Below are 21,862 nucleotides of genomic sequence, written 5' to 3'. Positions count from 1 at the left end.
GTATGTCGTGGCTTCTTGGGGGAGCTCCTCTAGGCTTCTAAAGTCTCATCTATGGCCAACTAGAACTGTGGGGGAGCTCCTCTAGGCTTCAAAAGTCTCATCTATGGCCAACTAGAGCTCCGGTTCTTCCGTAGAAGGAGAGATTCTGTTCCATTCTCCACCCTGGGGCTGTGGTCACGGGGCTGCTTTTAAAGGAGGCAGAATGGCTTCTTGCCCCTGGCTTGTCATCCTGGTTCCCTCTGCACAGAGACTTTGATCCAAACCAGCACTTGCAGGTTAAAGGCAAGGGGATAGAAGAGACCAGCCAGGGCCAAATGAGACCATGTCTCAATATGCACGCTGACAGGGAGACAGAAAAACAGAGAGCTTGCTTGCATGCTATACACATCTGTCCATTTTTATCTTCGGGTCTGAGAAGACCCGCTGGAGATAGGGAATAGTCTTCTGGGTGCTCTGCCCCGAGAATAGAAAGAAGTCAGAGGAGGTAGGTCTGTGGTTGGTTACCTGTACTTGGTCCTGACAGCTCCAGTCAGGGAAATTGCAGATACTCCCTGCCCTGCCCAGCGTCTGCTTTCTTTGGAAGAGTAGGGCTGCTCCTCTAGCTACCTGGTTACCTATTTTACAGATGAGGAGACCTGAGGCCTGGGAAGTGAGGTGCTCATCTGGGATGAGCTGGGATTAGGAAGCCAGTCTAGGTAAACAGTTGTACTGGCATTGGACCTGGCTGAGATCAGCTCATAGTCATGGAATTGACATCTGGTTTGGCCTGGGGTACCAGGGAAGGAGTCGACTGCTATAAAAGCCAGAAGCTAGGACTGGACTGGGGGCCTCTAGGCGGGGACCATGTGGTGGAAGGGTGGGCAGTGATGGCCCGTAGGGACCCAGGTAGTAACCCTATACAGGTGGAGTGGGGGGGCACATAGGCCTAATTAGGTCAGGGTCAGATAGCCACGAGAAGGGCCAGGGCTTATCCTTTGAGTCTGCTTCAGCTTCTCACCTGTAAGTAGTAGTGCGTGGCTGGAGATGGAATGTAGTAGAGAGGAATATGAGCTTCTCTGAGCAAACGGGGGGGGGGGGGGTGCCTCCAGGGGGTAACTCTGGGTGGTCTCAGGAAAGGCCCTCATATTCCCCACAATTGCAGGTCACTGGAGAGCTGTGGCATAGGTTTGGGTCAGGCAAGCAAACATTAACCCCTGAGTAGCCAGTTCACTAGCCTCGGAGCCCTCCCTCACTGGCCTGAGTTCCCGGTCATCAGGGCTGGGGTGAAATACAGAGGGAGGCTGAGGATGTAAGCAAGGAGGTTCCCACAGAGGGGGCATGGACAGGGCATGCTAGGGACAGTCAGGGTAGGAGTCTGCACTGTGTGGCAGGGTCCTGTCAGTCTCCTGAAGCCTAGGTCTCCCGTTAGACTTTTCTCTAACTTCTTCGAGTATCAGTGACTCCCCTTACTCCATATCAAACTGCGGCAGCTTGACATGTGGTATTGTCCAGGATGACAAGTTCCTGTGGATGCTGACTGTCCCTTCAGACCTCCAGAGGACTTAGGGCTCTGTGAATTGTGGTTTTCAAGTCCTTGCAACCAAGCCTAGTAGATGTACCATAGGAGCTCACACTGGTCTAGGACACCTGTTGAGGCTGCTCTCAAGATCCATGACTTGAGAACTGCAGGCAGATGCCGGGCTGCCACCAGCCAGCTGTGTGTCAGATCTTTTGTCCACAGAGGGAAAGAAGTGGGGGTGGCACATGATGTCTGACAGGAGACAGTATTCTTAGGAGTCGGCTGTCACGAACAGGAGGGTGATGAAGGTGCTGTTTCCTGATCGCACGCTCCCTCAGTCTGTCCACACTTCCTGGCTGGCTGCATGGATCCTTCTCAGGAGATGCTCCTTAACCCTGATGCTTCTGTCAACTTTCTCAGCTGTACTCCACCCTTCTGTGCTGAGCTCTGGAAGGGCTTTGTCCTTCTGTCTGACCCCTGCTGCAGCTGCTCCCTAGCCCAGTAACCATTCTACCCTGTTCATCCATCCCAAGCCAAGCAGAGTACCAGTGTCCTAGACTGCAGTCCCCAAGTCCCCCCTGACCCTCTTGCTGCCCCAGATTGCCTTCCCTGTACCAATGATCTCTTTGTTTTGCATTAGGCAACTCCATAGTACATGAGGCTTCAGGAGACTGTCCTCATGAAGGAAGGCCATATTTCTTTCCTTTTTTTTTAAGATTTATTTATTTATTATGTATACAACATTCCTTCCATGGAGGTTTGCATGCCAGAAGAGGGCACCAGATCTCATTATAGATGGCTGTGAGCCACAATGTGGTTGCTGGGAATTGAACTCAGGACCTCTGGAAGAGCAATCAGTGCTCTTAACCTTTGAGCCATCTCTCCAGCCTGGAAGGCCATATTTCTGAGAGATCTAAGTCCGGGGCCTAAAGTAACACATAATTCTGGCTTATCCATATCTGCTCTGGTCTGGATCACCTCCTGGCTACCTTTGGCCTGCAAAAGAAGGGTTTGGACAGGGACCCTTCCCCATTCCTGTTTTTTTTTTTTTTTTTTTTTTCTGGAATGTTGTTTCCTCTGGCCATCTGTGTATTCAACCAGGGCTATGTGTGTGTAGAGTGGCAAGGACCCATTCATTACCGACCCTTATGGGGCATCCATCTGTCCATCATTTACCCTCAGATGTTCCTCAGACAGCTAGCTGGAGGCTGAAGATGCATCCCCTCACCCCCGGCTTCTATGACCATGATTAGAGATCTGGGTTTTACCTCCTGTATGGCTTTGACCAGTTCACTGCTCTCCTCTGGGCTTCATTCTTTTGTTGATAGAACACAATAAGGCTAGCCAGATCCTTTCTTTTCTTAAGACATTTTATGTCTGTGTATGTTTTGTCGCATGCATGTGTAACATGTCTGGTACCCGAGAAGGTTAGAAAAGGGCATAGGGTACTCTGGAACTAGAGTTAGTTGTGAGCCACCATGTGGGTTCTGGGAGTCAAGCCCAGTTCCTTTGCAAGCATCAAGTGCTTTTGTTTATTTAATTTTGGTTTTTAAGACAAGGTTGCTCTGGGTAGCCCTGGCTGTCCTGGAGCTCACTCTGTAGACCAGGTTGGCCTCGAACTCACAGAGATCCTCCTGCTTTCACCTCCCAGGTGTTGGGATTAAAGGCATGTGCCACCACTGCTGGGCGCATCGAGTGCTCTTAAACACTGAGCCATCTCCCCGTCAGAGTTTTCTGTCCTGTGTCGCTTCTCTGCCTCTGAAGTGTTGGTTTCTCCCTTGTACCGAACATTCAGGCTCAGCTAGCCATGTCAGGCTTCACACGCTCAGCTGGTGCTGGATCTGCTGGGCAGTTCCAGGCACTTTGATAAATCTTTGGGGCTGCCATAATGACTCAGTGGTAGAGCACTTGGCTAGCTTGTGTTAGGTTCAATTTCCAGTGCTGTGAAAAAAATATGAAAAACTCCTGAAGTCTCTCCTGTGACATAGACCTTGTTATGTCCCTGTTTAATGGCCGAGGGACTGTCAAGGCCCTGGAGTATGGAGAACCCTGGCAGTCTGGCTGCAGGGTCTGAGTATAGCCTCTGACTGCCTCTGTGCAGAGCAAGGACCCAGGGCCACTTCCCTTCCCACATCTTCCTTCTTCTGATCCTGTGCCCAGAATCTCACCCTAGCCTCAGGTCACTCACTGTTCTCCCAACCTGTATATTGGGTACTGCTTAGCACCCCACATCCACCTCCTCTTGACTCTGCTCCCCTCCTTTGCCCTCTCAAACCTCCCAGGGTGGGGAGCATCACCTCCAGACTCTTGCCTGCTCTCCAGTGTGCCAAGCTGTATCCTTGCCTTCTTTAGTTACCTAAAATGTACAGGACAGCACTCTGCTAGGACCTTATTAGCCCACAACCATCCCACACTCAGGTCTTGCCCTTTATCCTGGCTGGCTGTCCCCTCATCTGCTCCCATCGCTCCAGCAGAGCTGGTGGAGTTGGCCTCCCTGCCTCCGTTCTCCTTGAACCAGTCTGTGGCGATTTTCAGTACAGTAGCCCCTAGTGCGTGTAGCCACAAGAATTAGTTTGTTCCTCAGTTGCCGCAGTCAGGTTCAAGTACTCAGCAGCCACGTGTGGTGGGTAGATATTGTCTTGGACAGTGTAGGCCAGGCACATTGTCCTTGTCACTGGGTGTGCTGTTGAACCATGTGGGCCATCCTCAGGAACAGGCTGAGTAGGTTCATCCTGCTCACAGCCTCCTGGAGCCTGTGACCAAGGCCTGCTGCTTTCCCCACCACTTAGGAGGGAGCTGTGTGGGTCGCAAGCCCAGGAGGGCAGTGAATCTGCACAGGTGAATGTAACTGCCTGACCCTTCTGAGCCTCAGTGTCCTCAGTAAGATGGTAGGGCAGCTCTATCTCTGATGATAACCGTGGGGGGAAATCAGGTAGAAAGCCCCTAGCTGATGCCTGGCATACCTTTAAGGCTGCAGTGAATGGTAACTGTTACTTTTAGCATGGGTGAGTCATGGAAGTCCCTCCATAGTCACTGCTTCATTGCTCGCAGTGGAAGCCACGAAAGCCGCTGAGCAGCCTATTGCTATGACTGATCTGTCTGGCCTCCAGCTCTGGTAGGATTGTCCTATATCGCCACTGTCCTTGGGTTTCTGCAGGACAGAAGCTGATGTGCTGAATAGGATTTGGGAAGGGGCAGAGTCCCGGCAGGGCAGCTCTCCTGAGTACTTGTCAGTCTCTCTGTGAGAGAATTCTGAGGCATCCCGCAGGATGCTGAGGTCAGACTGAGGAGGATTTGGAGGAAGGAGACAGTCAGGGTACAGATGGTTTGGGGGTAGCAAGCAGGGACGGGGCTTACCTGAGGGTAGGTATGGGATTGAGAGTTGTCAGTGAGGCTTTCATTCTGGAACTGAGGCAGCTAAGGGAGCTGGGTGCCTCTGTGGGATCTGGGTGGCCTGGGCACCATTGCTCCAGAGCACTGGTTGGAGCAAAAACTGCCCACCCTCTCTAGACTTGATGTCTTTACCCACATAGGGGCACAGTGACAGCTGACCATGGGAAACAGGATTGGCAAAGATCATCCGAGGGGGCTGGTGTCCTTGATGCCCTTGGCTACATACACCTTTTCCCTTGGAGCAGACCCTCCCTCTGGGTAAGCCAGCGAATAATTTCTGGGAGTTAGACCTAATAGCCATGGCTTTCCTCAGCCAGGATATTTGTGTTTATCCTGGGGCAGGACCCCGGCCTACAGTCCCTCTGATGAGTGTTCAGATTTGCCTACTAGCTATCGAAGGATGCCTGGCTACTCTGAGCTTTCATTAGATTCATTCTCTTGCATGGCATGTGGCTTGGCCCTGGAGCCAGTCCCTACTTTGTCTCTGGCATTTGAAGCATCAGAGCTTGACCTTACAAAGGCTTAGGAACCTGGATGATATATGGGCCGTGGAGTGAAACCATATTGTTGTTTTAACTTCGGCACGGTCGCTGCTCCACTCCAAACCTCACCCTGCCACTTCTTATGTTTCTCTATCTCTCCTCTGATGCTCTATGATTCCTTTCTGTCAAATAGTTGCTAATGCAACTTCCTGATCCAAGGTTAATTTTATTTAATCAATGCAAATGCAAACTCAGGGTTCACAGTGTGGTTGAATATCCCTCAACATTTCCCTCTTTTTGTCTAAATAAGAAGGAAAGGTTTTAACTCTAACACAGTAAAACTATACACAAGAGGAACAATGATTAGGTATTGTCTAAATAAAAATGAAAGGTTTTTAGTTTTAATACAATAAAACTATGTACAATAAGAACAATTTTCAAGTAAGGATTACATTCACAGTGTCCAGTCCACTTGTATTTAGCAACTTTAGAGGAACTACTCTGTCATCTATCTTCACTGTAACTGAGGACCAGCTTCCAATACTGCTGCAACTATATCTTTCCAGCCTTGTGGGATAATTCTGTTCCTAGTGGCCCATGAATTTAACATCTGTTTCGCAAAGGGTGAATGCACACCATACGAAACACCTGCTTCCTATCTCTTCAAATCTAACATCTCTACAGGATTCCAATTAACTTCCGCAGAGCCTTGGAGGTGCCTATCATCTGGTGATTGTTCTTGTATGGTAATGGGATAAATTAAGGTTGGTGTTCTAATAACTGTAGGACACTCCTCTTTAGTTTCATAATGCAATGATGCAGTAGGTTCTGCTTTAAATTCCTTTGTCTGAGTCTGAGTATTTTTCTTATTTTCATTAGTAGGTCTTTCTAAAGGTTGTATCTTATCAGCCAAATTATCATATTTGGCTCAGTTATCAAACCACTTTTTTAAGGATAAAATATTAATTATCAAACTCATAATAAGTATAATCAACATTATGTCAACCCCAGCTTAGTCATTTATCCCCTCATTTAAATTTCCCATTTTCAAGCCATCCATAGTAACACTATACAGGATCCTAGCACCCTGCATTGTCATGTTCCCCATTCTTAATGTAGGAAAGATTTTTCTTTTTAATATTAGTTAACTCTCTATTAAAGGACTTCCCAGGTATCTCGCCAGATCCACTGACTTCTCGGTAGTCTCTCTGGTGGTGTAGGCAGTGAACTCAAGCCCCTCCCACAGTTTTCAAGCCCAAGCCTGCCTGCTTTCCAGAGTCCCAGCAAGTGGCAGCCACCTGCTGTGAGTACCACAGCTGTGACAGAGCTGACTAGTGTCAGCTGCCGTGGTCATGCCCCATGTTGGGTGCCAAATGTTATTTTAATGCAGCTGCACCACTCCAACCCCCCACCCTACCACTTTCTGTGTCTCCCCAACACTGTATCGCTATATATAACTATGATCTCTGTGGAGCCCAGCCCGATGCGTACTCATCAAGGGAGTGGATAATGATGAGAACGGAAAGGATAAATCCAGTGTCAGGTTTTCCTCAAGTTCCACCGACTTCAGGAGTCAACTGGGTTCTGTTACTACAGGCTCTGCCTGTTGTTACACATGGGATCACTAAGCTTCAAGTCAGGAGGATCCCCATGTCTCCTCAGAGACCAGGGAAGGTGTTTACTTTCTTCTAAGCCCAGAGACTCTGACTTTCTCTACTTTAATCCCAAAATAGAAACAGGAATTAGTCATGGAAACTCCAGAGAGCCTGATTTCCATGAATCACGAAGAATCTCCAGGAATCCAAAGGACCTGCAAGGGATGTGCTGCCAACTGGATGAGTGGAGACCAAGGCACCCTGCAGGGCACTGGCCTGGGATGAAGGCTTGGGCAGCATCCTTATTTATTTATATTATTGTATGTGGGGTGTGCATGTGTTATATGCATGAGTATGTGTGCATGTACCTATGTATGTGTGCATATGGAGGCCAGAAGTCAACATCTTCAATCACCCACCACCTTATCTTTTGAGTTATGGTCTCTCATGAAGCCTGGAGTTTTCTCATTGGCTATGCTGGCTGTTGAGCTTGCTCTGAGAACTGCCTGACTCTCACAGTTCTGGGGTTACAGGCACATAGAGCTGTGTCCGTCTTTTTACATAGGTGCTGGGGATCAAACTTAAGTTCTCATGCCTATGCAGCAAATACTGTCCATTGAGTCTTCTCACACACAGGGCAGCATTCCCACTCCAGGGCCTTTGCAGCAAGAGGGGAGACCAGAGATTCCTCAAGGTCTGGCCCCGGGTCCTGAAGGCTCTTAAGTCACTCAAATGATCCTACAGGGTGATGGGTGTCAGTCTCCATGGTAAGCAGAGCCTGTTTGGCCCAGACATTTACCAAAACCTGCCAGAACGAGGCATACTCAGTGGGACATCTGCGTCCCATTGTCTGGCAGGAGACCCACCAAAGTGAGCATTTGCAGAGCAGACCCCAGCACCAGGCTCCTTGGAGAATGCTTTGATACAATGTTTTCTTCAGGTCACCGCCAGAACTGCAAAGAGGGTAACCTCTTTTCACCCAAGAAGACAGGCTCAGAAAAGCAAAGAAAACTTGCCTGAGAGCACACAGCTAAGTCACAGCACCAAATTTCCAGATTTAACAGTAACCGTGAAAGCTAGTACTACTCACTGAGCACCTACTCTGTGCCTGGGCGGGCTTCCTAGCCCTTCCCATACACCAATGAAAGGAGAAATCAAGGCACAGGAGGTAGAGAAACTCCTTGAGGCTGCAGGCAGTATATAGACCTTTGCGCCTTGTGCCTCAGGGACTGCTGGGCATGCAGATTTGTCACAGGCCCCCCAGTTCTGCTCTCAGATATGGGCAGAGTCCTAGGGAACCTTGTGCAAGCCTAGAATAGGGTGGAAAGTAAGCACAAAGGTGGACCCCAGCTCAAGGTCAAGATACTCTTTTGAGCAGATGGACCGAGAAGATAGAGGTGTCAGGGGTTCATTTCTTTTTCTTTCCTTTTTTCCCCCTCTTTGTTTTTTGTTTTGTTTTGTTTGTTTGTTTTTGAGACAGGGTTTCTTTGTGTAGCTTTGGAGACTGTCCTGGAACTCACTCTGTAGAACAGGCTGTTATTGAACTCACAGGTATCCGCCTACCTGTGCCTCCTGAGTGCTGGGATTAAAGACCTGTGCTATCACTGCCCAAGTTGCGGGGGGGCGGGGGTGTTCATTTCTGAAAGTGTTTCTGAGCTGCATTTTGCAGATGGGATCTGAGGTAACCTGGGCTATCTCCAATTCCGCTTCATGCACAACCCAATACTGCCCATGGTTGTCGGCCTGCCCATTTCTCTGCCATGGTGGATTCTGGCCCCTTCTCCCAGTTGGAATACTTGAAGACCTCATTGCTAGCCCGGAACTGAGGACACCAGAAATCTGGCATCAAGAGGGAGAGGGAGATGGAGACAGAGCCATTGGGTATCATACAGGGGAATGACTGTTAGGCCATGAACCAGCTGAACTATAGCAGAGGCCAGTTAGCAGGAGCCAGGACAAGGCCAGCCAAGGGCATCCTGGGTCCCAAATAGGACCCTGATCAGCTCAGGCAGGCTCAGGACCATGGAGAGTTCCACAGGCACCTCTGTCACTCCAGTGACACCTGTCAAGTGTTTGGCTGTGCCCTAGAGCATGAATCTGGTCACAACCTCCAGAGGGTACTAACCAGACTCAAGCTGAGGCTGACTCTGAGGTCATGGCTGGGTCATTGTGATGGCTAATTTTGTGTGTTACCCTAAAAGGATTAAGACACTCCTGCCCCTGCATGACTTTTGAGGGCCTAGAGGCTGTCCCTGGAAGAGACAGGTGACGGGGAAAGGTCCGTTCATCAGTATGGTGCGCACTGTCCAATGGGATAGGGGCCTGGAACAAGCAAAAAGGCAGAGAGTAAATTCCTCTCCCCCAGGTTTGGGACATTACTGCCCTTGGACATCAAGACTCTAGCTTGTCTGTCTTTGGGACTCCAGCAGCTGTTGGTCTCTCCAGTTTTCAGCCTTGGACTGGGAATCACACCAGGTTTCCCTGGTTCTGAGGCCCTTAGGCTTGTAATGGACCACAGAGCTGCCCACAAGGGTCTCTCTCTGGCAGAGGCCTATCATCACACCGATGAACCTCCAAAATCATGTGAGCCAATTCTCCCAATAAATTCCCTGTCTCTCTTGTTGATCCATCTGTCTGAAGAACCCCGACTCTCAGACTTGGGGCTGTGGCTTCTCAGATTTCCCATGGAGGATGAAGCCCTTGCGCTGCACTCGGCCCTTTTTGTGTGGATTTCTGTTCAGTGAGACAGAAGCTACGGAGAAGCAGGTGAGCATGCTCAAGGCTGTGCATATTCTCAAAGGGCAGAGCTGGGGTTTGGAGGGGCCGTTGCCCCTGTGTGAGTGACGGTGAACACCTTGAAAATGTTCCCGGAAGTCCCTGGAGAATCGCTGGTGAATTTTTCTGGCTTGAGTAGGACTTAAGTGTAGCCTCTGAGCCGCGGGATCTGGCTTGGAAAAGAAGGGCCCAAAGGGCTTTGTTCTCAGAGAGCTACCTGCCTGAGCCTCAGGGACAGTGGCTCAGCTCTCTGGAGGTCAAGTCCTTCATTAGTAGAAATTGGTTCTCAGGCAGTTCTGGGGATCCTGGATTTCCAAAGGGGCTCAAGCCGGGTGCATCCTGGGAAGCAAGGTAGTATCCTCCAACTCCTCCTGGAACTTTCCTTTCTGGTAGTTGTATGACAGTGACCTGCCTTCCCCTTCTCTGGAACTCCTATCTGAGGAAAATGAGAGCAAGGAGCTTTCAGATATGTTTCTGGGAGCCCCAGCCTCGGTCACTTCTCAGCCTCCTGCAGATGATAATGCAGTGACTGGTACCCAAAGCTAGTGCGTTTCCTGTATATTTGGTTTGTACTATAATAGAGCTTGCCTGAGGATCAGAGTGTGGAGCCAGCCACCAGTTAGACACAGAGACCAGGCAGTAGTGGCATACATCTTTAATCCCAGCATTTGGGAGCAGAGGCAGATGGAGCTCTGTGAGTTCAAGGACTCCTTGAGCTACACTGGTTGATCAAGTCTCAAAGAGAAACAGAGTCAGGTGGTGGTGGCGGCTCACATCTTTAATCCCAGTACTTGGGAGTCACACGCCTTTACTCCAAGCACTAGGGAGGTAGAGACAGGAAGAAATATTACTGGGTGGAAAGAGAAATATAAGGTGGGAAGAGACAGGAACTGAAAGCATTCAGTCTGAGGACTTGTAGAGACAGGATGCCCCATTGAGTCTGAGGATTTTGTAGAGGTAGGAACTGGTGGCTGCTCTGCTTCTCTGCTCTTTCAGCTTTCGCCCCCTAATATTTGACTCCGGTTTTTTTTTTTTTTATTATTAAGACCAATTAGAATTCGTGCTACAATTTCCCGTCCAGTTAATCAGCATATCTCCCAGAGTTGACAGTTCCTTACCACCCTTGTCAGAGCCTGTAGAAGTTAGCTCGATTCGGGAAATAGCCAGGCTAGGTAAAAGATAAAGAAATTATATTTTTATTTATTATAAGGGGGAAACTCACGAATCAGGACCGAGAAGTCCAAGCTCAGCCGTGCTGTGAGGGACCACTGAGAGGGCTCTCCGGGTCCCAGAAAGCTGCACCCTAACTTGGTTCCACCTCTTAAAGATAATTGGTTAGCAAAGCTTCCCCATCAGGAGCCACCCATCTGTCCACAGCCTTCCTTCTACCACTTTAGAAGCCAATTATCAGGCAGGGGGAGGGGCAGCATAGCATATGTGAAGGGGAGAGGACAGCTTGTAGGCGTTGATTCTCTGCTACCATTTGGATCCCAGTGATCGAACCCAGGTCGTCGGGCTTAGTGGCTTAGTGGCAAGCTACTTCACCTTCTGAGCTGTCTTCCCAGCCTGGTCTACACTCTGACCATGGCCTTGAACCCTGCATGATCTCTGGCTAGGTCCTGCTTCTTTTCCTTCAGTTCAGTTCCATGGCCCCAGGGAGGCATCTGGGTGGTTTAGTCCAAGCCTAAGCCACAGAAACACAAAGCTAACAGTGTGGTGCTCAATCTGAAGCCAAAAGATGGGGGATTGAGGAAACTGTTGACCTAAACCCTGGAGTCCAAGGTCATCAAGAGGAGAAGGGAGGAACTTGCTCTGACTCTGCCATTTTGTTCCCTCCAGATTCCCTTCTCAGTGGATAGTGTCCTCTCTCATAAAGGAAGGTTCCCCCTTTCCCTCCGCCTTCCTACTCCCTTCCCATCACCTCCAGAAATAGATGCTCAGAGATCTCCATGTATTCCTTCATCCAGTGATTCAGTCACTTGACCCATCAGGTCCCTTCTCGGAGCCTGTCTGGCCACCCCATGAATCTGTGCCTGTACCCATCTGTCCTTTACTTCCGTTCTGCTACTTCCCAGGTCAGAGCGCTTTACCCTGCAGAGTATTGTGTGACTCACCGCGCACTGATAGCAAGCTCCCCTTGGGCAGGGTTTGCAGGGTTTGTCTCCAAGGGTCCTCAGTGCTTGGCCAGGTGTCAGGCTAACGTGACCTTAGCTGGCTGTCCACAGTGTGTTCTCTGGGTGGACTGTGTCATCCTACTTGGGTTCAACTTGGCATATGGCTAGGGCTCAAGACGGCTTTCCTCCTGGCTGCAATGCCATTGTTAGCCCTTCAGAATTGAGTAGGCTGTTGACCAGTTTTATTTGACAGTATACAGGTTAGTTTGTTTCCTCGTCTCTGCAGCAGGGGAGACATGGGGACCTGCTTTGTGTTGAGGAGATTGTGTGAGGCTGTACGCGTAGCATGCTCAGGACAGTAGCTGGCGTGAGGCATCACGCCTCAGTGAAGGTTGGTAACAGAGGCAGAAACATCGAACAGGGCCCAGTGTATTCCTGAGTGCTGACTGTACTGGTCCGCCTATACTGTTGAGAGAGACGGGTTGACCTGGGAATCTACAGTCATGTTCTAGCCATGACTCAGTCACTGTCATGGTGCTTGGGGGAACTCTTGTCGACCTTCCCACTCTGTTTCCCCATCTGTAAAAACTGTGGTCATGGTGACCCCTTGAAGGCTGAGAGACTTAATTGAGGCCCGGAGGGCAAATGTTCATTTATGCCATTTCACATATACGCTGCTTTAGTCCAAAGAGTGTATTTGAGGCAGTCACCTAAGTGAAGATTTAAAAAGGAAAAAGAAAAAAGAGTTGGACCATGAAACTCATGAAGCCGTGAATATAGAAGTTCAAGGAACAATGGTCTCGAATGGTCTCGAATGTGCCCTGGGTGGACTGTCACCCCTCTTGGGTTCAACTTGGTGAATGGAAGGGGCTCAATGCTTAGTTAATTCCCAGCATCAAACCTGACTTTTTTTTTTTAATTTCTTGTGGCTTTTTAACCCATCTGTATTGTTGTTTTACCTCCCTCCCCCTTCCCTGGGGGGCCTCCCTTTTTCCCTAACAGAACTCTTCCTCCTCTGCTTTCCATTACCTTTCTCCCACCCTCTGCTGTGTCTCCCTCCCCTTCCCTAAGGAGCCCCCTCCTTCCATCTCAATCTGTTTAACTCACTCTGTAGCTCAGGATGGACTCAAACTTTAGATCCTCCTGCCTTAGCCTCCCCAGTGCTGGGATGGCAGGTCTGAGCCATCCCACACTGAGATGAGACTCAAGCACCTGACCGCTCTGTAGAAAACATCAAAATTGCCGGTGGTGGTGTGGCGATGGCACACACCTTTGATCTCAGAAGAGGCAGGCAGATGGATCTCTGAGTTCAAGGCCAGCCTGGTCTGCAAAGTGAGTTCCAGGACAGTCAAGGCTACACAGAGAAACCCTGTCTCAAAAACAACACACAAACAAAACACTACCATCACCCAAGTTTTCACATGATTTATTTTGGGGAAAAAAAGAGAGAGAGAGGGAGAGGGAGAGGGAAAGGAAAAGAAAGAAAGGGACTCAGCCTGGCTTTTGGCAGGAAAAAACCAATGGGCTCCAGCTGGCGTCCAGAGAAGAGTCCCTAAGGGGTATGGCTTAGTGGGTAGAGTACCTGAAATTACCTGGTACGACCTGGCACGAGTGAGAAGCCAACACGAAACAACACAACAAACCCGCTTAGGAGTTTTTTTAGAGGAGGCGTGTACAGGCCTGGTGAGGTCGCTGTGCAGAGAGAGCACAAACTTGACCTTTATCAAGTCACGAGGTCAGACTGCTCCGGGGCACCCAGGTAAGCTCAGGCTGGCTGCTGGGGTCTGGTTTCACCATTTCCAGCCCCTCAAGGGGCAAGAGTGGCCAGGCCACCCTGGAAAGCCTCATCCCAGCCCCATGAAGTCTCCTGCTTAGTCCTTTGCTGCTGCTTTGCCTGACAGAGGCGGCCACCCTCTTGTGTCTTTCCTAATAAATCTCCTCTGGGAGGTTTGTTGTACAGTGTGACTCTGTGGTATTCCTCGGCTCCTTACTGTCACGATACCTTTCCCCTCAGAGCTGTAACACTTACATTGATTCCGGGACACGGATGGGCTCTCCTGGTGCCTGTACTCCCCCTTGGGGTCAGAGCCACACTGGGACTCTATCCCTCATCTCGGGCCCACCTCCAAAAGACTTACCTTCCAGCTCACTGATGGCTCAGCACCCCATCCACCAGCGGCGATTAGTTAAGTTTCCCCTTGGGTCGGTGTAAACACTTCCCTGAGTCCAAGGAAGTGACCATTGAGCACCTGGCACCCCTCTGGTACTCTTGGAGGTAGAGGTATCCCCAGCCACTGTCTTTTAAAAAATTATTTATTTATTTATTTATTTATTTATTATGTATACAGTGTTCTGCCTGCATGTATGCCTGCCCTCCAGAAGAGGGCACCAAATCTCATAGATGGTTGTGAGCCACTATGTGGTTGCTGGGAATTGAACTCAGGACCTCTGGAAGACCTCTTAACCTCTGAGCCATCTCTCCAGCCCCTCAGCCACTGTCTTGAAGAACATAGCTGGCCCTCTTCACCCGACCCCCTATCTCCACCCTTGGAGCTGCCCATAATCCCACATCTCCTATAAGTCCTTGTGGATTTTGTGACTCTGCTTACCAAGCCTTTCCGGTGGATAAGATTCCCCCTCCTAGAGCTCCTTTTCATCCTCACCTTCTGGCCCTCTCACCTGGCTTCCACAAAAGCCCTGGTACCTGCTGCGTCTCTTCTCAGGCTTAACCAGGCTAAGCCCCTGATTCCTCCTTAGTGTGGTGATGAGATGCTGAACCACTTGTGTCTCCCTCTGGTCCTCCCTTAGTCCTGGGGACACCCGTGGCTACAGGCTGTAGTGACACTTTTCCTTCCCCTTCTCATCCAGGGGAATGATGTCTTCCATGTCCTCTCATTCCTCCTCCTTGGGATGCCCTTTAGAAAACCTCCAGCCTCTCCACCTGGCACCTAAACCGAAGGACCTCAAATTTATTAACTTTTGCAATAAAATTTGGCTTCAATATCCTTTAGATAACCAGTCCAAATGGTTGCCTAACAGCACCCTAGATCTCAGTATTATCTAGGACCTTTACAAATACTGCAAGCGATCGGGGAAATTGTAAGATACCCCATTCCCTATGTTCAAACTTTCCCTTTTCTACCCTACAAGCTCTTTTCTCTTTTTTATTTTTGTCTGGTTTCTACCCCCACCCCAACACTCATTCACACACACACACACACACACACACACACTGTGTAAAGTGTAAAGTTCTGGTCTTTTAAGTTACTGTTGATGGATCTGTAAGTTTTTTTGCAAAGTGGGAGCTGGAAGTCAGTCCTAGTAGGAGGGGGAAAAATTGAGACCAGCTGTGAAGCACGCACACCCAGCACACACTTCCTAATGGCTGGTGCATCTCCCAGCTCCCCTCCTGCAGCATCCTCTGTCTATAGCAAGGGCTCAGAAATTTCCTGTCTCTAAGCCTTCTTTGTTCTCAGCTTACTGGACTCAGTTTTACAGGGATTCAGGTGTCTTTAGGTATGAGTGACATTGGACTGTTTTATGTTGTCCCACTTCATTAAAAGTTGTCTTTGGAGTTGGGGGTGTGGCCCCCCCTCCTCTGTACTGAAGCATGCTTGTTTAAAGGTTTCCTTGAAAACATTTATCCCATCTCAGACGAGACACCTCACTATGTGACAGAGAAAGGAGAGCAAAACAAAATAAAGGGACCGAGTGTTCCCAGTGGGGACCATTGCTGCTCATCTCATACTCTTATGGTTTTGGTTTAACGCTCTAAAACTTTTGCTAAGGTATATCTTATTTCAAGATTTGTAAGATTAGGGCTGGAGAGATGGCTCAGTGGTTAAGAGCATTGCCTGCTCTTCCAAAGGTCCTGAGTTCAATTCCCGGCAACCACATGGTGGCTCACAACCATCTGTAATGAGGTCTGGTGCCCTCTTCTGGCGTGCAGACATACACACAGACAGAATATTGTATACATAATAAATAAATAAATATTTAAAAAAAAAGATTTGTAAGATTATTGTGTAACTTTCTATACCTCAAGATTTGTAGGCATATTGAATATAATTTTTAAAAATCTGTAAAATTGGTATCAAAAGAGTTAACTTAAGAGTTATAACATCTGGGTTAATATTAAAAATCTTTTTTGTTTTGTTTTTCAAGATAGGGTCTCTCTACACAGTTCTAGCTCTGCTGGAACTCACTCTGTAGGCCAGGCTGGCCTGGAACTCATAGAGATCCGCCTGTCTCTGCCTCCCAAGTTCTGGGATTAAAGGCATGTGCCACCACCACCCAGTTACACAGGTAATTTTAAAGGAAATGTGACTTACTGCCATCTTAGCTGCTGTCTGTCCCCTCATCACAGTGGAAGCAGCCATGGGGCTGACAGCCATCTTTTCTAGGGTTGGAGAAGATAGATTTTGCCATGTTATTTCACTCCCTTCTTGATCACAAGTGACCACACGGCATAAGCCAACCAAGGAAAAGAACATAGAAAGCTATGCAGCCCAAACCAGGATTTTTTTTTTTTTACACTAGCAAGCCTTCCCCTTATTGGCCTCAACTCATAGTCCCTTTTCTCCTCCTCCAGCCTCTTTGGTCTCCCTTTCTCCCTCCCCAGTGACAGGCCACCCAAATCAACTCTCCTTGGTGCTGTCCCTAGTCTCCCTGCTAGTTACTCCTGTTCCACTATGGGACTCCCTTTATCCACCACTACCAACCTAAACTGGCCACAGTTCTCCCTTTGTGGGAGGTTGCCAGGGTGGATGGTGTGGTCAGGGTATATATCCCCTACTCAAGTGAACTCTTAAATAGAAAAGAGATTGGAGCTGGGAGATGGTGGTGCACACCTTTAATCCCAGCACCCAGAAGGCAGAGGCAGGAGGTGGATCGCTGAGTTCAAGGCCAGCCTGGTCTACAGAGTGAGCTCTAGGACAGCCAGGGCTACACAGAAAAACCCTTTCTTAAAAAAGCAAAGAAAGGGGGGAGGCTGGAGAGATGGCTTACCGGTTAAGAGCACTGGCTGCTCTTCCAGAGGATCTGAATTTGATTCCCAGCACCCACATGGTGGCTCACAACCATCTGTAATGAGATCTGGTGCCCTCTTCTGGCCTGCAGGTGTATGTGCAGTGCACTAGTACATAAATTTTTTTTAAAAAAGAAAAAAAAAAGAAGTGAAAAAAAAGAATTGTTTTGGCTATCTTGGGTTTTTTGTTTTTCCATATAAAGCTGAGTACTGTTCTTTCGAGGTCTGAAGAATTTTGCTGGGATTTTGATGGGCATTGCGTTGAATCTGTAGATTGCTTTCGGTAAGATTGCCAATTTTACTATGTTAATTCTGCATGGGAGGTCTTTCCACTTTCTGGTGTTTTCTTCAATTTCTTTCTTCAAAGATTTAAAGTTATTGTCATACAAGTCTTCCACTTGTTTGGTGAGAGTTACTCCAAGATATTTTGTGCTATTTGTGGCTATTGTGAAGGGTGTTGATTCTCTGATTTCTTCCCCAGTCCTTTTATCATCTGTGTACAGGAGGGCTACAGATTTTTTTTTAGTTAATCTTGTATCCTGCTACATTACTGAAAGTGTTTATGAGTTGTAGAAGTTTCTTAGTAGAATTTTTTTGGATCACTTATGTAAATGATCACGTCATCAGTAAACAGTGAGAGTTTGACTTCTTTTCCGATTTGTATCCCCTTGATCTCCTTTTGGTGTCTTATTGCTCTAGCTAGGACCTCAAGAACTATATTGAATAGATATGGAGAGAGTGGACAACCTTGTCTTATTCCTGATTTCAGTGGAATCGCTGGGAGTTTCCATTTAGTTTGATGTTGGCTGTTGGTTTGCTCAATAAAAATCAATAAAAACATGTCTTTAAAAAAAGAAAGAAAAAAAAAAAGAAAGAAAAGAGACCCTGTTGTAATTTAAAAAATGCTGCGAAGAGAAGTCACACCATGTAGTAAGGTTCACATGGGAGGTTTATTGGGTGAGAAGAGAAAAGGGGACAGAGAGGGGGGCAGAGAGAGGGGCAGAGACCAGTTCCTGGGGACAAGAGTGGTGGGAGACAGAAAGGGCGGGAGATGGGAGGTGGGCAAGGCCCACGTTTTAAAAGGGGACGTAGCAAATGTGCACATTTATGCAGTAGTGGCTGCGCTGAGGATGTTTCCTGTCAGGACCCCAAGGGTAGGCCGGTACAGATGCCTGAATTATTACAGACCTGCCCTGACTTGACAGGCAGAAGTCTTCATCGTGGCCTTTAAGCTGTAACTTGGGAGAGATGAAAAATCCCCCAAACAAAAATCCCTGATGCTGAAGAAGGCCTTTGACTGGTCATAGCAGCTGCCCAGGCTCCTTGGCCTACCAAAGCCCGAGAACCTCCGCATCTCTGCTTCAAATGCAGTCAGTAGAGTCATTGAGCCTGGGTCTGTCTGAACCCTTGCCAGCCATTCCGGCCACACCCACCAGAGCCATCAGTGGGATTATTGGGCCACCGACTGTCCTCATGTCCCTCACAGCATGGGGACGGCAGGCCCAGATTGCCCTCCATCTGACCTCCTGGTCATGGAGGTCTGGTCATGGACAACTGAGGGGGCCCAGGCTCCCTTGGTCTGACCACTGCCCTCTCTGACAGGGAGCTCGAGATGTGAGTAAAGAGGCCCCACCTCCCAGGCTTCTATAATAGCTGTAACAGCCATTTCCAGCCCCTCGAGGCAGGAGTGTGGCCAGGCCCCTTCACTACAGGAAAAAGAGCTCAAGATTAGGCTACAAAATCCTACCAATCCCCATGATCAGGCCACTAATTCTCTTCAATCCCAGGCTACCCTTGAAAGCCTCCACACACACCAAGAAACCCTACATAAAATCTCTCTCCTGTTCAGTTCTTTGCTGCTTCTTCACCAAGCGGAGGCAGCCACCCTCTTTTGTCTCTGCCAAGAAATCTCTTCGGTGAGGTTTGTTGTGTGGTGTGACTTTGTGGTATTCCCAGGCTCCGGACTGCCGGGGTACCTCTTCCCTCAGAGCAATAACACTTACGCTCAGCCCACCCCAGGTTGGAGCCCATTAGAGAAGAACTGTCTTCTGGAGGGATCAGGGCAGTGTGCCACAGAGGCATTCTTGTCCTCCTGTGTTCATTTGGCTTGCTTCCTTCTGCTCGACCTGCTAGCCTTGTGTGGCTTCCGGTCTTATTTCTCCAGACTGGGGCTGGAATGCACTATGTAGAAATGGGCTTCCTCCACTTTGGGATGTCAACCCTTTCCCTCAAACCAGTGGGTTTGACCCCATCTCTGCTCAGGCATAGCTGGTATTTAGCTGAGGTCAGGCCCCCCACCTGACTGTCTTTCCTGCCTACAGTCGGCTGTGCAGGCCCCACTTAGACACCTGAGGGTGTAGGCATTTGAACTGGAGACAGAAGCATACCTTGTGTCTCTAGTTCAGACCTTGCCCTGCCTCTAAGGACTAGCAACCAGACTATTCTTTGCTTGCCTGCTCAGGGACCCTCCTAGAGAGATGCCTCTGAGGCCAGTTCCCACACTCTCTCCAGCCAGGGAGCCCTGAACAGGTAGGTCCCTGGTTGGAAGAGATGGCTCTTGGACTCCAGATTGAGCATGCTATGTGCCGTCTGACCACAGAGCTAAGAGAAGATCCTGCTGGAGGTTTCCAACCTGGAACATAGAACATCTGAAAGCTCACTGCACACCCACTGTGCACCAGCAACTCCATGTGTAGCTCCCAGGTATGAAGACAGGTTGAGAATGGCGAGGAAGCTTGCTAAAGACCAAGAGTGTCTTTCTCTTCCACCCTGCTGCCTCCAGGCAGTGTGAGGACGGTAGAGTGGGGGCAGGTGACCTGGGGGAAGCACCCAAGCCATGAGAATGAGCTGCAGAAAGGAATGTTTTGCTTTTCCTGAGTTACTGGAATTTGATCACAGGCCTTTGATGCTCAAGTCCTCTGCCCGGACAGGAACATTTTTAAAAAAAGGCCCAAAGGCCAGTTTTTTTGTCCCAGCCCCTCCCTACACAAGCTTGTCCACAGTCTGACGCTCTGGAAGAAATATATTCTCTGCTAAGGCTGTGGAAAGCACGCATGCTTAACATGCTAGAGGCCCCGGTTACACCAAAAACAGCAGAATAACAACATAAAATCCAAATAAAATGTGGAGTTCAGTTAATAGTGGCATGCTGGTGTCTTGTTTCCTCTTTGCGTCAAATCTGTCATCACAAACTGTAGGGTAATAGCAGAGAGGGTGGCTGGGTGGTGGTGGTGCACACCTTTAATCTCAGCATTCAGGAGGCAGAGGCAGCCTGATCTCTGAGTTCGAGGCCAGCCTGGTCTACAAGAGCTAGTTCTAGGACAGCCAGGGTGGTTACACAGAGAAACCCTGTCTCAAAAAAACAAATAGTAGAGCGACTGAGTGAGGCATGGAAGGGGCTCTCTGTCCTGTCTTTGAAACTTACCTGGTCAAATACCGATATTCCAAAGTTGAAGGTTCATTTATGTTGTGGGGAAGAGAGATAGACAAACATCTCTAGCCTCGGCCAGAAGCTAATTGAGAAATTAAATGGTGCCAGTGAATAGCTAGTGGTTAGGTTCCATATCATTTGTGAGTACAGTGGTTCATTTGGCAAAACAAAGGAAACGAAAAGGCTAGGCATGTTTCATGGAATTTAAAAGGAAATGGGAGACCTATTTCTATCAACACGAAACGCTCTTAAATTTATGACTGATAGAAGAGAACAACTGGTTTGGGCTTGGTGGGTGCCATGGTAAGATTGGTAAGATTTGTGAGTAGTACAAACCTGGAACCAAGAAATTGTCTAATTGTTCATGCTACAAACCAGTCTGTTTATTTTTGGTTTTGCTGTTGTGAAAGCTGTTGTGTGGTTTTTGGGTTCTTTTTTTGTTTTGTTTTGTTTTGTTTTTGGTGGGGGGTGGTTTCGAAACAGGACTTTTCTGTATAATAGTCCTGACTGTCTTGGAGCCTGCTCGGTAGTCCAGGCTGGCCTTGAACTCACTGAGATCCCAATGCCTCTCCCTCCCAAGTGCTGGGATAACAGGTATGTGCCACCACGCTGATGTTGTGTGTCTTGTTCTTTGTTTTGTTTTATTTTGAGACAGTCTCTAAACTGACTGGCCTGGAACTGCTATGTAAAACAGGCTAGCCTTGGAGTCGAAGACCTCTGTCCACTTCTGTTTTCTGAGTGCAGGCCTTGGCTGCTTGCTTGCTTGCTTGTTTGAGACAGGGTCTCACTGTCTATCCTGAAACTCACAATGTAGACTAGACTGGCCTCAGATTTACAGAGATCTACCTGCCTTTGCCTTCTGAATGTTGGAATTAAAGGTATGAGCAACCATACCTAGCTATTGTGGTTTTCTTTTTTGAGTCAGGGCATAGCAGCCCTGGCTTTCTATCCTGGGTTTAAAGGAATGCACTGCCGCACCCAGCATGACTTCATGATCAGATTGCTGGGATCTGGTGACTAGCCTCTGTACAGAATTTCAGCACTAGAGGAGGCTGAGGCAAGAGGATTGCCTCAAATTTAAGGCTAGACTGTGCTACAGAGGGAGACCCTATTTCAAAACCAAATAAAATATGTTCCTTGGAGATTTGTGGCAATTGTAGTCTAGGAATTTTGTTTGTGTTTGTTTTCTCTGCCAGTTAAAGAATTAAAAAGCAGGGAAAGTAAGTACAACAGATAGCAGTAAAGAACTCTCCAAGCCTCCTCCATAGGACCTCCCCCATAGGGCCTCTTCCCTAGGGCCTCCTCCATAGGTCTCCTCCATAGGACCTCTATAGGACTACCTCCATAGGGCCTCCTCCATAGGACCTCCTCTATAGGACCTCCCCCATAGGGCCTCCATAGCGTCCCCTTCATAGGTCTCCTCCATAGGGCCCCCTCCATTAGACCTCCTCTATAAGGCCTCTGTAATGGTATATTATTTACATTTTAATAAATAAAAGCTTGACTGAAAATCAGAGTGCAAAGCTAACCATACTAGTCAGCCATAGAG

At 48.6% G+C, this 21,862-nt stretch overlaps 1 protein-coding gene across 8 annotated transcripts in view; it reads left to right on the top strand.

Moving 5' to 3' along the window:
- Mgat3 (beta-1,4-mannosyl-glycoprotein 4-beta-N-acetylglucosaminyltransferase) overlaps positions 1 to 21,862 on the top strand; it is a 47,558-nt gene that overhangs the window by 18,433 nt on the left and 7,263 nt on the right. Inside the window, exon 1 of one of the 8 annotated variants that reach the window (XM_048454748.3) lies at positions 9,577 to 9,734. The exons of 6 other annotated variants lie outside the window; for them this stretch is intronic. Coding sequence is in view for 1 of the 2 variants with exons in the window: in XM_048454744.3 (XP_048310701.1) it covers positions 20,876 to 20,907 (32 nt within the window). In the remaining variant the exon portion in view is untranslated. Of the gene's footprint in view, positions 1 to 9,576; positions 9,735 to 20,807; positions 20,908 to 21,862 lie in introns of those variants that run through there. One more of the 8 variants, XM_048454744.3, reaches the window with a different exon arrangement.

Source organism: Myodes glareolus, chromosome 19 (genome assembly GCF_982192425.1).
Source record: "Myodes glareolus chromosome 19, mMyoGla1.1, whole genome shotgun sequence".
Taxonomy (NCBI): Eukaryota; Metazoa; Chordata; class Mammalia; order Rodentia; family Cricetidae; genus Myodes; species Myodes glareolus.
This window is presented reverse-complemented; position numbering and strand designations above follow the sequence as displayed.